General features: G+C 37.9%; 1 protein-coding gene across 1 annotated transcript in view; it reads right to left on the bottom strand.

Moving 5' to 3' along the window:
* Window positions 1-942: 942 nt before the first annotated feature.
* Window positions 943-16,962, bottom strand: part of NKAIN3 (sodium/potassium transporting ATPase interacting 3) — a 402,934-nt gene continuing 386,914 nt past the window's right edge. Inside the window, exons 7-8 of the mRNA XM_063079250.1 lie at window positions 1,554-1,634; window positions 943-1,040 (exon numbers count right to left, since the gene is read on the bottom strand). Of these exons, the coding sequence (XP_062935320.1) occupies window positions 943-1,040; window positions 1,554-1,634 (179 nt within the window). The remainder of the gene's footprint in view (window positions 1,041-1,553; window positions 1,635-16,962) is intronic.

The following is a 16,962-nucleotide window of genomic DNA, read 5'->3' as shown; positions in this document are numbered from 1 at the left end:
ATGAGAGCAGGACCACCACGGGGACCCCAGATCTGCGGAGCTACCAGAGTGAAACCCCAGCGTGGGAGAGCTAAAGCATCACCTGAGACCAGGAAAGTCATAGAAGCGGAGCTGTCTGGGGACTTGAGGACCTAACCCCTGCACCAGCATGCAGAGGACGTTGAACATGAAATCAAAGTACCTGATTCACCAGCTCTGAGATTTAATGCCTGCCCTGCTGGGTTTTGGACTTGTTTGGGACCTGTTTCTCCTTTCTTTTGGCCCATTTCTCCCTTTTGGAATGGGAATATGTACCCTATACTTGTCCCACCATTGTGTCTTGGAAGTAGATAACTTGTATTGATTTCCCAGTTGAGACTTCGAACTTTGGACTTTTGAGTTGAAAAAAGTTAAGACTTTGGGGATGAAATGAATGTATTTGTATGTGAAAAGACATGAGTTTTTTGGGGGGGCAGGGGCAGAGTATACTGGATTGAATTATGTTCCCCCAAAGCTCACTGAAGCTTGAAACATCTTTCCCAAGTTTTATGTATTAGAAATTTGGCCCCCACTGTGACTGTTAAGAGAGTGGGAAATCCTACTGTGGTAATTGAAAGGTGGACCTTCGAAGAGGTGATTGGATTGTAGGACCATGCAGTAGTGAATGGATTCAAAATGGGGGTCAGGTGCGTGGTTCTGAGGGCATTAGAGAAAAGAGAGGAGAGTCTGTCTTTCTCTGATCTCCCTGTGCTCCACCATTTCACAATGTGATATTCTGTGTCACTGTCACCACCATCAAGACCCTCACCAGATGTGTTCCCTGAACTTTGGACTTCCTAGCCTCTGAAACTGTAAGCAATAAATTTTGTTTTCCTTATAAAATAATCAGTTCCATGTATTTTATTATAAGCATCAGGAACGGACTAATACACTTTCTTATACTCAAATGAAATCTGTTTGGTTTTAGGTGGCTTTTTTCTGTTGTTGCTGTTGACTTCCTTCCAGGTCTTCTAGGGACATAGAAAACTTGTTCCTGAGCTTGTTAGTCAAATATTTGAATACTACAAAGAATAACAGGCAACTTTACACATACTATACACACATTATCCCATTTGATCCATCCTCCCTGCCCCTTCTTACCCCCCTACCATGAAACCATATTACGGATGATGGAACAAGTCTCAGAGACATCAAGGCAGGCACCTGATGCCTCACCTGGACAGACTGCATTCTACCCTGCCTCTTTCTTCCCTTTCCATTGTGCTGTGCTGCCCCAGGACACAAACTTAATCTTCACTTCTGCAGATGAAATAATCTTTTTTTTTCAATTTGGCAATCAACTATTGATAAGAAAAATAAGATGAAAATATCATTTTAGAAATAGACACCATGTCACCTATTTCCAATCCTTTTTAGAATGACTAGCAATGATGATGTTGGGTTACATGTGAAAGGTGTGTTTTAAACATGAGTGGAAAATCACACCAATGATTAGTAGTAGTAGGTCCAAATTATTTCAGGTTTGGTTAGTTTTGGTCACGTTAGAAGGATTAATATTGTCCATATTTTCACACCTTTACTTACAGGTTTAACAGGCTTTAACTCAACATGATCCTGGTAGTAGGAGTGTGTATCAAGTCCACCTATGAAATCAACTGAAAATATAACATAGCCCAATATGAATAAATGTGTAAATAAAAATACACATAATAATAAATGTTTAAAGCAGAATACATAAGAATAAGATTGACAAAAATATCTGTTTACCATAAAACGGAAAAATGGATATGTAGCATAAAGGACTACTAAAAACATTGTCAGTAATCAAAAGAATGGGGAAATATTAAGAAACACACAAGGAACCTGGATTCTTAGGGTCTGAAACATCACAGTTATTATTGGTTTCAGTGAAAAACGAAGTGATATGAAACAGCATGAGATTTTAAGTAATGTGTTTGTCTGAAGACATACAGACATGTCCTTTCTTCCTATATATCAAAATATATTCTTTCTCTTCTTGTTGCCAGAATCCGCTTTCTTCTTAAGGATATTTATTGCATCATTAGGAAGGCCTTTGAGAAGTCATATAATCTATCTCCATACCTGCTGTCCTCAAGCCACCGCTAGGAAATAAGCATCGGCCTGTTGCAAAGGTTTCGTCCCCTCCCTGAGGGCATCACACTTGTCTCGCAGTCTGTGCAGACTTGCGAGTCTTTGTAATATTCTTTAAAATTTCTTTTTGTTTTGATCAAAGCCTCACTCTTTTTTCCCCAATTCTAATGTGCATGGATAGTCTTTATTTGTTTCTCTGGTTCTATAGTTGATTAAAAATATTCATTGCTTAAAGCCAAACTTTGATTGTATTCTAGCACTCTAACATAAACAGATACATAGGTATATAGGAACACTGAACTCTGAGGGATGTGTGTGTGTGTGTGTTCAAGTAAAAGTACACTGTGGGGAAAGTAGAATAATTTAGTCAGGCTCCCTCAGCTCAGGTCTAGCTCGGGGGTCCAGCACATTTCTTGTAAGCAAGCTGTGTGTGGGTGGAGTTAGCATGCATGTGAACCAATGTATCTTTTTAGTTTTGTAGCTATTGTGTGTTCTGCAGTTTGTGAAGCAGGCTGGTGGCAGAGAGCTCGCGTCTAAAAATAGAGCATGTTTACTCTGCTGGCAGCCTCTCAGTTTTCAGTTTTTCTTTGGACTTTGCCCCTAGCAGTTGAGTTTCTGAGTTTCTCTGTGGACTGCTTAGATCACAGTGTTGTGTGTGCTAAATAAAGACTATTCCTACTTCAGTCAAGGCTCCAAGGACCTTTTTGCTGGTTACCTAGCTCATAGACCTGCATGTGAAGGGTTTGTGAACAGGCTCGAGGGGTCTGTGAGCACCAGAGACCCAACCCTAGCTCTACATATACAAATATTTTAACATATACTCAGTTTGAGACAGGCATTTCAGTGAACTGTGATTTAGAGAGAGATGAATGAGGCTAGTTCTATTGAAGCCTTAACTAGTATAGGTACTCTTGTCAATTCCTGACCTGCTCTATCCTTTGACCTCCTTTGGAGGAGCTGCAGTACTCCTGTGACAATCAAATCTTCACCAACTCACTGTGTGGACGTGAGCTTTGGAGGCCTGTGGGGTATCCAGCAACCAGGTGGCAGGGAACCATCTCTGGGTAATCCCCCTGGAGATCAAATGAGCCCTAAGCCTATCCTTTTTCTACCAGGTCACTTAAGTCACCCACATACCACCTTAAGGAGAGAAGCAGTAAGGAGAGAATCAATCTGAGACACCAAAAAAATCTCCCCCTAGAGAGCAAGTAGTGCCTAAAGGGATCATTTAAATGGTCAGATTGAACTAAGCTTTTTAGTCATGTTAGATATTTTATCAAACATCTATGCCCCTTCTATGTTGATCAATGGGTGGAATTTTAGAAAGAAGATCACATTGATTAAAAATTGAATGACCAGATAATTTATAAGATACTTTTGGAAATTAGAGAGATTGTTCAAAACATGCAAAATTATAACTCTGTACATTTATAAATAAAATGGTTCAATTTGAAAATTATATTCAAACTAAAATTATTTCTAAAAATAAAACAGCATATATCCATATACATTAAAACAAGCATTAACAGAATTATTATTTTTCATATAAATTCACGTACTTTAATCTGCTCCTTAGTCATTCCTGCCTCTAATACATCATATCACTGGTATTTTTTGGAAGAATATATATATATATATATTCAATATAGTTTTCTTATTTTTATTTTTTTCATAAATTTATTTACAATCTTCTCTAAATTTTCTCTGTATGGCTAGTAAATTTGAAACTGTTGACCGCTTTATTTACTCTGTAAACCACAGTATTTTCAACTGAGGAAGTATTCTCCCTATAGGTGCTGGAAAGTGCCAGACAAATTTGCTAAATGGGGGAAATGTGTAATGTATTTTAGCCCAGATATTTTCCCATGTACTGTCATTTTTCCTCCATACAGAGTATCTTTCTTTGGCAAACATTTTAAACGTCAAAAAACATGAATTTATAATTATTTTTACCAAATATAGGTGTTGCAAAATTTGAGGCCTGTCAAATCAACTTGTTTTCATTCTGGTACAGAATATACATTTGTCCAACTAAGAACAAGAGCTCCATCAAACAAGTCTTTTCTCAAGTAAGGATATTTGAAAGGGAATTTATAAAATTGCAAAATTAAATCTTGTATAACATTTGAGCTCTCATTATTTGATTCATCCTCCTTCGCTTTTGTGAGGATAAATTTCAATGTTTTACTTTTTATAATCTTTCAATTATTGCACTTTACTAAGGCTTAGAAAGCTGATATTTTGTTGCATGAGCAATTTAACTTTTTAAATTGATCTTTAATGTAACACAACTAAAAATGTAGAAGATTCATTTATAAAAATACTCATCACCATTGAAAACAATTTTGATTGGTTTATGAAGTAGTTCTTCAAAGGCTGAAATATTCCTAACTCAGATTGATAAAGAGAAGGAAAAAGAGAGAATATATTCTGTCCTACTGAAGTTCTTTCATTTTCAACATCAGCCTCATCACAAAAATATTCTATTTTACCTACCCTAAGCACGTGTGTGTATGAAGATACTTCAAAAAGTTCAAGAAAAGATTTGTATTAGTTTTCAATTCTAATTTTGCATAAATAACTTTTTGAAATACCTTGTATACATATGTATATAAATCCTGAAAACTAGAATTTCTATTTTCATTCTTAAAATATTGCAGCTTTATTGGGATGCAGTTACAAATTACTTGTGAACCTGAATTCTGAATGCATTTCTGCTTCAAAAGTTTCTTAACTTAGTAAGAATACTGTTTTTGGTTTTTGTGGGGTTTTTTTTACCCATGTGTTGTGCTCCACCAAAATCTGTATTTGTATTTTTTCCACAAAATGAATACTTTCATCTTTAATATTTATTTAACTGAATTACCACAGCATTTAAAATAATGTCAGAGTTTTACATTCGATAGGATAAGCATCTAAAATGTTTACTCTGATTACATGAATTGGATTAAAAATTTTAAATCATTGTTGAAAATAAATTAACTGGTGTTCTGTTGAAAGCATCTGATGAACTGATATAATACTGGCATTACAAACTCTTATATAAGCTGGTATCATTACTTTAACTCTCTTGAGAAATTCTGCCAATGGATCAGTGCATTAACCTGTACTCCTAGGTGCTCTAAGAGCTGGTGGTGACTGCAGCATCTGGTACTTGTCCCACATCTACCTGAGCCCAGAAGGCGTTAGTCATCTCCACCACCCCTGCCCAAGCACCTATCTTTTTATTTTTATTTTTTTTATTTTTATTATTATTATTTTTTTGGTGCTAAAATAAACTACTTTATTTTTTATTTTTATTTCTTTTTAAATTTTCTTTTGTCAATATACATTGTGGCTGATTATTGTTGCCCAACACCAAAACCCCCCTCCCTCCTCCGTACCCCCCTCCCCGCCTCCAATGTCCCCTCTGTTTGCTTGTCATATCAACTTCAAGTAATTGTGGTTGTTATATCTTCTTCCCCCCCCTCCCGGTTTTTTATTTTTATTTTTGTGTGTGTGTGTGTGTGTGTGTGAATTAATATATTAATTTTTATCTCCCACCAATAAGTGAGAACATGTGGTATTTCTCTTTCTGTGCCTGACTTGTTTCACTTAATGTAATTCTCTCAAGGTCCATCCATGTTGTTGCAAATGGCAGTATTTCATTCGTTTTTATAGCTGAGTAGTATTCCATTGTGTAGATGTAACACATTTTCCATATCCACTCATACGATGATGGACATTTGGGCTGGTTCCAACTCTTGGCTATTGTAAAGAGTGCTGCGATGAACATTGGGGAACAGGTATACCTTCGACTTGATGATTTCCATTCCTCTGGGTATATTCCCAGCAGTGGGATAGCTGGGTCGTATGGTAGATCTATCTGCAATTGTTTGAGGAACCTCCATACCATTTTCCATAGAGGCTGCACCATTTTTCAGTCCCACCAACAATGAATGAGAGTTCCTTTTTCTCCGCAACCTCGCCAGCATTTATCGTTCAGAGTCTTTTGGATTTTTAGCCATCCTAACTGGGGTGAGATGGTATCTCAGTGTGGTTTTGATTTGCATTTCCCGGATGCTGAGTGATGTTGAGCATTTTTTCATATGTCTGTTGGCGATTTGTATATCTTCCTTAGAGAAATGCCTACTTAGCTCTTTTGCCCATTTTTTAATTGGGTTGCTTGTTTTTTTCTTGTAAAGTTGTTTGAGTTCCTTACGTATTCTGGATATTAATCCTTTGTCAGATGTATATTTTGCAAATATTTTCTCCCACTCTGTTGGTTGTCTTTTAATTCTGTTAATTGTTTCTTTTGCTGTGCAGAAGCACCTATCTTTTTAAACCAGAGAACAGACTGCACACTGTCCTTGAAAGAAAGGTGCTCTTGTGTCCTTTAAGTTTTGGGGAAAAGAGAGTATTGTTGTTGGTTTTCTTAAGGATTTAATCATATATTAAAAGGAGAATTCTGCTCACTTCCCATATATCTCACATACCTTGACGAGACTATGGTAGAAGCTGAAAGTATTGCCTGCTTACCCATTCTAGATTCTACTTATACAACTTTTAATAACAATATTTCATTTGAGAACTAAAAAATTTAGGACAAAGTCTAAAACAGTAAGATGCCAGGGCAACATGTGTAAGCGGGGACTGCTTCAACCAAACTAGGACATACGGTCACCCCAGTCAACAGCATTCTTCATTTAGAATAATGAAGAATTACATTATTCTACAGATGCTACACTTTCTCTGCATATCAGAATTCTAATGCAATGTAAATTTTGCAAATTTCTATAAATAAAATATCACATATAGATAAAACTTAAGTTATCAAGATTCCAGAACTAGACAACACTACAAAAAAAATCTGACTGTTAAGGAGGAATTACTGAAAAGCAAGTAACAAAGAAATGGAAAACATCAAGAATTCTTTGTGGATGGGACACAGCAATGAGATATTTTGGTGAGAGAAGCCTACAAGTCCATAAGGTGATGATGTTGTCATATAAAAATAATAGTTTGTTATGCGTGTACCCATACTTTCCATTTGCTAGAGTGGAGCGATAGTTACAGTAAAGGGGTAAGTTGAAGTGTAAATAAAGGGCAAGTTTACAGATTCTGAAGTTTTTTTTTTTTAAATGAAAGAGAGTTTTTTTTAAAAAAGACATAACAAAAGACTTGAGACTTGATAACAACTCTATAGGAAAGACCTTTAGTTTTTAATTAAGTTTGCAGAAAGGCAGTCATATTACACTGAAAAGACAGTAAAGCAAGTATGCTTTTTCAAATTCATTTTCATGAGATAGAAGAGAACATGCTGAATTAAGTTATTTCTTCAGTGGAAATAGGATATATATAAATGCAACACCAGAAGGAATAGAAGAAGCACAAACAGGTTTTCAAAGGTGTTAGAAAAAAATGGTTAGGATGGAAATATCCCACAAAATCTGTAGTTATAACAGCAGAACTCCATGTAGCGATCTTCAGCAGACGAGTGGACGGGGGAGAGATGGGGACACAGAAAGAAGCATCAAGGGCACAGCACAGCTGGCTGGGGACCTGCAGCATAGTGAAACGGAATTCTCTGAACTCTCGTTACTAGAGCCAGAAGTGTGGAATATATTTTAGAAAAATATTAAGACGATTCAGAGTTGGTAGCAACTGTTCCGAAAAGTCAGCTGGGCAGAGCGTTGCTGTCCACACTCATTCTTGGAGACTGAGGTGTTCCCATCAAAGATCCTGCAGGGAGAGCCCGCCTCCAGGAACTCCTTTGTGCAGTCTTTTCAAATGTACTTCCTGTGCCACTTCCAACAGCACAGCCAAGCACTTTCTAACCAAGTGTCTTTGCAGGTACTCACTGGAGCCACTGGAAATTCCTGACAAGGATTCTCACCAGACCAAAGGAATTACAGAGCTACTCTAGACTTAGAGCAACATCCAGCTGTACAAATACAGACTTGTTTTCCACTTGTGAAAGATACACAACCAGTTGCAACTTTTCTATTTGCCCATAGGACACACTAGGGCATAGATAAAGTTTCCATTAGATAATCCTTTACTACTGACTCAGTTGCTCGTTCAGCCACTGCAAACCTGATTGACTACACTGAAGCCAAGGGGAATTTAAGGCAATTGATTCCCCTCACCTGTGCCGTCGTTCAGGAGAGAACACGTGCACGGTGGCTGCTTGTCCACCCGGGGCTTCCTACGAGAAATAATTCTCTACGTGTCACATGAAGTTGGCAATCCTGCCCCCTCAGCTCTGACAATTTCCCTTGCTTCTCAGGCGCCTTCTGGGTGCTAATGCTTTCTTTCACCTATGGAGATGTTTCTGGTGCTTACTGGAAATCCATAACTGATATATGGATCTTCTGTGGGCCGGAGTCTATTTTTCTCTACATCTATGCACTTGTTTTTGGATTTTCAAGATTCCTCTGAGCTCAAAGCTCAGAACACATACATGAAGACGTGAACTAACAAGGTTAGAAGAGGGAAAAGTTAGAATTGGACAAATAGAAACAAGCTCTTCTTTATCACCAAGATATCGCATTAGTTATACTTCTGATTTTATAAAGTATGGCAACTTTACACAATTTGGTGTTTAATTCCCTTTTTGTGTCTGGTCTTAATTATATACATGTTTGATTTTAATTAAACATTTAAAAAATTGATAAGTATTCTTTGCTTTTACCTTTGAAAAGATAGTTTTAAATTATAACACACTTCTAATATACAGAAAAACATAAAATAACAGACCCCCATGTTTCCACCATCAGGATTAAATAGATGTTAACATTTTGCCATATTTTCTTCAAATTTCTTTTTATGTTAAGAAATATGAAGTCACAGATACAGGTGAAACTCCCTCTTCCATCCTCCTGACTTGATTTTACATATTAGGCAGATCTTCTTTTGAATTCTAGCTTTACCATTTACTAGTTTTGTGACTGTGGAGAAATTATTTAACCTCTTAGCGGTAGTTTGCTCAAATGGGCAAGTTGCTTGCTCTGGTTATCTGTTGCTGCATAATAATATTGGCTTCAAATAATAATCATCATTTATTTTGTTCACATATTGGCAAGTCTGAGCAGAGTTCAGCTGGAAAAGTTTATGTCTGCTCCACACAGCATGAGCTGGGGCGTTTTACAGGGCCCGGAGGTGCAGCTTCTGAGATGGGGCATTCACATAGCTGGTGAATCGGGGCAGGTGGTTGGCTGCTTGCTCAGCTGGGGCTGAGGGCTGGAGACGGCTATTCTCCCCATGGGCCTCATCATGTGGCCTGGGCTTCCTTGCAGCATGGTACTTGGGTTCCAAGGGCTGGTGACCTAAGACAGACAGCCAGGCAGAAGCTGTGTTGCCTTCTATGACCTATCCTGTAAAGTCTCACAGAGACTTTTCTGCCAAACTCTATTACTCAGGACAGTGGCCAAGCCTGATGGGGTTCAAGGGAAGGGAACAGAAACTCCACTTCTTGATGGAGAAGTTAGACAAGAAATATTGGTGTGACTATTGTCAGAAATTAAATTCTTCCACAAAGGTTAATCGTGACTTCCAATAGGTTTATTACAAAGATTAATAAGAAAATGTATATAGTACATTGGATAGTGCACAGCCAGCCCTTGGTAGGGGCTCATGTATATTACTTTTCTTCTTCTTCATTAGAAGAAAAATTTTTGATCTTTGAATCCTGTTTGTTTCCCCAAAGCATATGTCACACAGCACCATGGAGGTACTAGGCCCTCAGTAAGAGTCTGCTCTGTGAATGAGGAGGGAAGGGAACTGAAAATGGTAAGGTTCTGAAAGCATTTATTTATGGCTCTTATTGTTTTAGGACCACAGACTTCTTTTATAATCTTATAAAACTTATGGAACCCCTTTGTAAAAAACTGTGCTCTTCCATATCTAATTAATAATTTCCACATTATTTTGTGGGGTTCACAGCCCCTTGCATTACGGACCCAGAGTAAGAACCTCACATTTAGAGTTTCACCTTTAACTTTGATACACTTAAAGCTGAAACATGCCATTTCCAGTGAGCACTCAAGCTGTCATTCTGTCCCAGGTTTGACTATATTCACCAAATAATTAACCAAAACGCAGGCGTTTTGTTTCTGTTCCAGCTATGTTGTGTGCTGCCTTGTCACTGAACTGAGGAACAGAGCCTTTGTAGCACTGTATTTAGCTCAGAGAAAAGACAAGACTGAGGAAAATGAGGACCAATTAACATCCTGAGCTTGCTTTCTGTTCTATCATCGTTCGTGCTATGTAGTTATTAGCCTTTTTAATGAGTGTTCATTTTACAAGTTGCCAAATCCAGCAATAAACACGTAAGGAAGCATTGCTTAGGCCTTGCAGAACTCAAATATTGAGGCATTGAGGCCATTACATTGTGATTTACTTGTTCTGTGATATAAATTCATGCGAAAAAAGCTGGGATAGAGGTTTGACATCAACTTACTTCATGCAGAGAGACCCTTAAAAGACCACAGAGAGGATTTTGCAGCACCCTACTGGTAATGAGGGCTTTTAGGAGAGACCAGTTATTTCAGAGGTAGTTGGCAACTAAACTCTGATTGTGTTACTAAGGACGAGCTACTCTGCAGTGTCACTGATCTGTTGCTGGCCCCTGTCAGAAGAATCTGAGCTTTCAGAAAGCACGGCCTGCTGTGCCAAAGTGCAGGCCATGGTCAGGGCTGCTCACAGCACACCAAGTGGCCATGGTGGCGCCGTGATGGGTCTGCTGGGCATGGTGGACTTGACAGTGCCCTAAAACATTGCTGATGCCCAGACGGGGTGGTTGGGGCTGTGCTGCTGCCTGCCAAAGCAACTTTGTGAGCCTTAAGAATCATCCAAGCAGGCTGATGACACCCTAGTGCCAATTTGATGGCTATTTGTTGTTGTTCTCTTTATGGTTCAGGAAGTTTAAAATTTCCTCCACCTTTCAGAAAGCGTGTGAAACTGAAGAAGGGAAGCACGTGGGACCAATGAGAGGCTCGGCAGTAAGCCAGCTCCAGATGGAAGAGAGGAGGATGCAGTCTCAGAGGCTCCATTGTCCAGATCAGAGCTTTCCTACATTTTTACCTCTTCATCCGTGGTAACAGCCATTCAAAATGAGCTCTTCTTCTCACTTCTCTTTTGTCCTCTTCAGTCGCAGGTACTGATGTGGACAAAGGATATAGGTAAATTGTCTCCCATGGCAATTTGGTCTGGCAAACACTGGGAGAAATCACTGAGAGTCTGGAGTGTCTGGAAGCAATCCCACTTCTGTCTGGGACCCCCAGTTATTCCTCACCCTGAGGAGTGACAGGGGAGGCAATAAGAGACCAGTGGTCTTCAAACTGGGGGATGTGTGCCCAGGTGAATGTAAGACCTCCCAAATGGCATGCAGGCATGCCTAGTGGTCAATGACAAGAGCCTTAGTTCCAAAATGTATGTGCCTTGAAAAAGTGCCTGTGGCCATTGTGGTCCTTGGTTCTGTCATCTCCTTGCACAATTGTCTTCCTTCCACTTTGCAATGACAGATATTTATCTCAGCCCTCTGGAATCTTACCTTGGGGCATCACTCTGTGGGTAAAAGTCTTCAGGGCACCAAACAGGATGGCAGTTTTAATTTTTATGATGATGTTGATTAGGTAATCACTATTAATGATGAGGTAGGTGGTTTTTAAGTTTTTGCTTCCAAAAACATTGAAGAACCTATCTGATTCATTGACTAGCAGTACTTCAGAAATAATTTTCATAATAGATCATATTTATTCTGTGGCATGTATCTCAGCCACTTTATCTACAATGCCACCCTCTGCACATGTCCTATTTCCTTCCCTTCTTCATTTTTTTCTTTTGTATTTATCACTGTTTACCATCGTATACTATATATTTTATGTAAAAAAACCCTCATTTGTTGTCAGGTTACCTAACTACAATCTAAGCCTTATGAGGTGAGAATTTTTGTCTGATCTTATATGTTTTGTTCACTGCCATATCCTCAGCCCCTAGAATAGTGCCTGGTATAAGACAGGTCCTCAAAAATGCTTGGAAAAGTAAGGAATTTAAAAAATTGAGTGATTCCTTGAACTTTTTAAGACAAGTGAACAGATATGATGTGGGGGTGGGGAGAGGGAGAGATGGAGGGGGAAAGAGGAACAGGTAAAGGGTCATGAAAATCAACTACAACGTATATTGAGAAGTTAAAAATAAATAAATAAATAATTGAGTGACATTGTGGTAACAAATTTCTTCCCATGCTCATATTTTTTTCTATGAACAGGATTTCTACACTAGCACCAAATATTGAAAGTACCTGAAGTTGCCGTCCCCATTCTAGCAATAACTAATTTTCATCCACGAATACGTAAACTAATTGAAATAAAACTGCACCACCCATTTCATTAAGACATGCCTTTCCAATAAATATTTCATTTTATATTTAGGACTTATTCGTCAAGATTTGCAATACATTTATGTTTGCTCAATCATGGTGATAGCCAATAGTTGCAACTATAACCCCATCTGAAGAAAAACTTTAGCACTTAAAAATTTCCTGGTCACAGAATAAAGTTAAATTTTTATTCATGGGAATAAATCTAAAAAGATTTGGAAGCCCTTTACACGGAATACAACAAATGTGATTGAGAGAAATTAAAGATGTCTTAAAAAATGGAAGGATCTAAAACATGCATGGATTGTGAAACTCAATATTGTAAAGATACCAGTTGATCTGCAGAGCAATTAATCTATGGATTCAGAGCAATCCCAGTAAAAACTTCACCAGTTTAATCAAAATGCTAATTATCAAATGTGAAAAGGCAGACTCAAGATTAATCTTCAACAATCTTGAAGAAAAGCATAGTTGAAGAACTTATGCCAGAAATCACAACTTTATTTCAAATAAGTTATAGTAATTCAGAGAGTATGCTGTTTGCACAAGAAGAGACAATAGATAATGAAACATAGTAGAGTGCAAGAATAGACCTGTTTGATTTATGACAAAGTTTCCATCATAGGGCAATAGGGAAAGATAGTTTTTTTTTAGTAAATGGTTTGGGTCACCTGGATATATATATGAAGTAAAAAAAAAAAAAAAGAATGTTGATAACTACCTCCCTGATATATAAAAATCCAACAGATCAAAATATGAGATGCTAAATATGATAGGATATAGTATGATATGGTATAGGAGAATATTTTCATGAACTTGGTTTAGGAAAAGACTTCTTAAATGGCATGCCAAAAACACTAAAAACAAAATTTCTTATTTTAGGATTTAAGATTGATAACTGAATTATGTAAGTTTAGAACCTTAATTCATGAAAAGATAACATTGAGAATGAAATTTCAATCTACACAATAATTTTTTCCTGCAGAAATGTAAATTAATTAAGATAAAGTAATTAAGAAAAAGCTTTAAAGAATAAACACATTACACAGAACAGAATTTTAAGGGGCAAGTAGAACGGAGACACAAGTTCAAACAGAAAATGGAATGATTTAAAATTTCAACTCTTTACTTAAGCTTGTTTAGGTATGTTTTAAATGGATGTTAATGAGTATTAAATTGCTATGGCATTTAGATTCCATGGGATACTTTCAAAAGAGTAATGCCTCAGTTTTATTATTAAAAATTATAGTGATTATTACACTGTGTCAATTTATCTACGCTTGAATTATGTGTCCCAGAATTGCCTTCTGTGTATGGTTCTGTATACGGTTCTGAGTTAGCCACAGAGACATTCGTGCGAGATACAGAAGAGAGAAGCGAAGTAGCCTTTGTTGTGCTCGGGAGTCCCAGGCTCCCCCGTGACTTGCACACGGAGTGCTGACAGCCAAGAGCTTGACAACTGAGACCACAGTGGGACAGTGGCACAGCTCAGTGGATGCCAGCAGGAAAGGCAGGAGAAGAAGTGGATGTCTACCCCTACCTGTCACAGCCCGTGCTGCCACAGCAACCCTGACCTCACAGACAACTCTCCTGTGCTTACACCTGACGTGGCTGAGAAGTCACTGAGATGGCTGAAGGAAGAAACACTGTGTCTGCTTTTCTGAAAATAATGGAAATTATATTTTTTCTTTTTAAAAATCATACCCATAACATTTGTCTTATATCATATTCTCTTACATTGTATTGAGCCTGACTGCGATAATGGTGGATGCTTCTAAATTCATTGGATAGCCATACAGAATTTTACAGCTATTAAAATGAAACAGCTTAAAATTATTTTTGGTTGTTTTCTCACACTTTTGTAGTCTTTGAACTGTATCCTGAGATTCTGTTATTCTAATGATAAGCTTCACACATTGAGTGTTCTGTGCTAGAACAAGGTAATTGATTTGGAGCAAGATTAGTGGGTATGTTACATTACATGTGCCTCCCATATCCACGTAAATTTTAGTGGGCTAGTCCATTATTTTTCCCTAAATTGTGCCAGTGATTTACGTCATTACTCAGTATTTAATTATAAATGATGTTCTGGTTTTAATCTAGTGAGTGACCAATGTCTCTCTCCCTCTTTTTTTTTTTTTTTTTTTTTTTTACTATTGATGAAGAATTTTGTTGTTATTCTTGTTGGACAGAAAGGCACTACTGCATGTTGGAAAACATATGGAAATTGGTACCCCAAACACAAAACATCTGGATCAAAAATTAGTTCCACTTCTTACAAGCTGCGTGAGTTGAGAAAAATCTCAGTTTACTAATCTGTAAAATGAGGACAACGACTGCCTCGCGGAATGCCATTACCTTCAGTGAAACAACGGCCAAGGAGAGCTGGCGCAGAGAGCATGCAGTAAGCAGCAAGCTGTCAGTGATTTTATCTAGACGTTTATTTTGATGACACATTTCCAAAATTTCCAAAGGTTTGTTTAGTTTAGAACTACATAATGATTTGTGAGAATCCTGACATTCACTTCTCCCTGTTGCCCAGAAGAGTGTTCTGTCCTTGTGGAATGTGCAGTGAACTTGACCCTCGTTTGATTTTCTCAAATTTGGAAAGAGCTGCTAGCTTGGAGGAGGGGAAATGGATTAGTCTGCCACATTTTGAAGCCTAGAGTTTTTATATTCTATGAGCGGCTTTTATCCTTGTATAAAGATGTTGCTCAGGAAAGAAAAGAAAAGTCAGTGGAGGCAGGATTTGTGGGGTGCCATGTCATGGGGGAGCACTGGCTCGCCTCTCTCCAGAGCTGTTGCTGAGTGGTCCATGGGCGTGTGCGTGACCCGCCACACTGGCCACACACGTGCCCACGTGACAATCTCACTCACTTTTCATTTTTCATTCTCCTTTTTCCCCCAGAAGCAAGAACCTAAGTGGAAATCTCTCTCTCTTTTCTTAGTATTTCAAATCACTCCATGGGCGTCTTTGTAGATGATATACCCCCTTCGGGCAAAGTGCCCAAAGTAACTTTCTTCTAGTGTTTTCAGTATTATTTCTTTAGATTCAGTGATATGCTTATTCTGTGAGGATCCCCCAGACCACTTTGCTCACTACAGTATTTTATCTTTGATTCTTGCATTGGTTGTCGTGTCCCTATGGGGAGCTTTGATGGTAATAAACATCTCCTGCTACCATGGCTTCCCTCATCACTCTGTACTGCAAGACTTGTACCATCCTGTGAAGATGCCCATAAAGGTGTTTGCAACACACCTGCTCTCCCCGTCGCCCTACAACACATGCGCTTTTTAGTGCTGACTTTCTCATACTGGGAGAAAGGAGCAATGATTCATTTTTTTTTTTTTTTTACTTTAGTCTCCATCTTTAATAGTACATTTTCTGTTCTCTTTAAAGTTACTCAGCTCTTTTAAAACCACACAAATTGTGCTCTATTTCACTATAGCAGACGTGCCCTTAACCCTTCAGTTAATCTTCATCAACAGCTCAGTAATTAGATGGAATAGCTGCGTATCAACTATATCAACTATAGTTCGGCTCTACTGAAGGCCCTTTCAAAGTTTTTGTAATTTTTCACTTGCTGTCTGTTCAGATCCACTGGTGACTGAAGGCCTTTGTATTGCTGTGCTCAATTGGAGGAATATTTTATTCTGGAGAAAACAAGATTTTAAAAAATTCCTGAAAACACCTCCCTTTTCTATTTTTGTTTCCCACAATCAGTGCTGACAGTTTCTTCCCACTTAAAATTTTTCTAACAGTATATGATATTTAAATAATGGGATAAGGAATTTCTAAAATCTCTTTGGAATCAATGAAGCAAAACAGAATGACTGAGGGGAAAAATCATGTTCAAAAGGTATGGGGTTAAAAACAATTGTGAGACTTTGTCTAAATAACTGTAGATAGATTATTTTCCTATATTTTTCTTAGTTATACAGTTTTTTCCCAATATATTTTTATCATTCTTGTTTAACTCTAGCCAGTGTTTTACTCTGCTCTGTAAACCAAGTAACAAATACTTGTTGGCTTTGAAGTTTCTCTATAATTCCTTTCTACTGTCTGCTTTCACAAATTAGAGTTTTTTCCCTCTGATATATTTTCTTTTTAATAGTCTCTATTATTACTTTTGGTTCTCCCTTTCCTTGGACAAGCTCCTTCTAAAATGCCATTTTCTCACTGAGATCTCTTTTATAAATCTTTTCTTTTCATCCTTTGTATGAATTACTATTTGAAGAAAATTGAATCTGATCATATCATTCCCAAGATTCAATTCATTCATTGGCTGCACATCATCCAGCAGAGCATCTCAAATTGTGTGACCTGAGTGGGAACACATGTGACAAATATCAATTCCCTCATTCCCTGGCCTGTGTGTGTATGTGCACGTCTCTGTGTGTGTCCGTGAGTTGAGTGAGGCTTGGATAGTTAGGCCTCTGGGCCAGTCATTTCTTGTTGGGAGAAGAGTAATTTATTTACTACTTGGTGCCTATAAATGTCTGCATTCTCT

The sequence above is a fragment of the Cynocephalus volans genome, chromosome 15 (genome assembly GCF_027409185.1).
Source record: "Cynocephalus volans isolate mCynVol1 chromosome 15, mCynVol1.pri, whole genome shotgun sequence".
Taxonomy (NCBI): Eukaryota; Metazoa; Chordata; class Mammalia; order Dermoptera; family Cynocephalidae; genus Cynocephalus; species Cynocephalus volans.
This window is presented reverse-complemented; position numbering and strand designations above follow the sequence as displayed.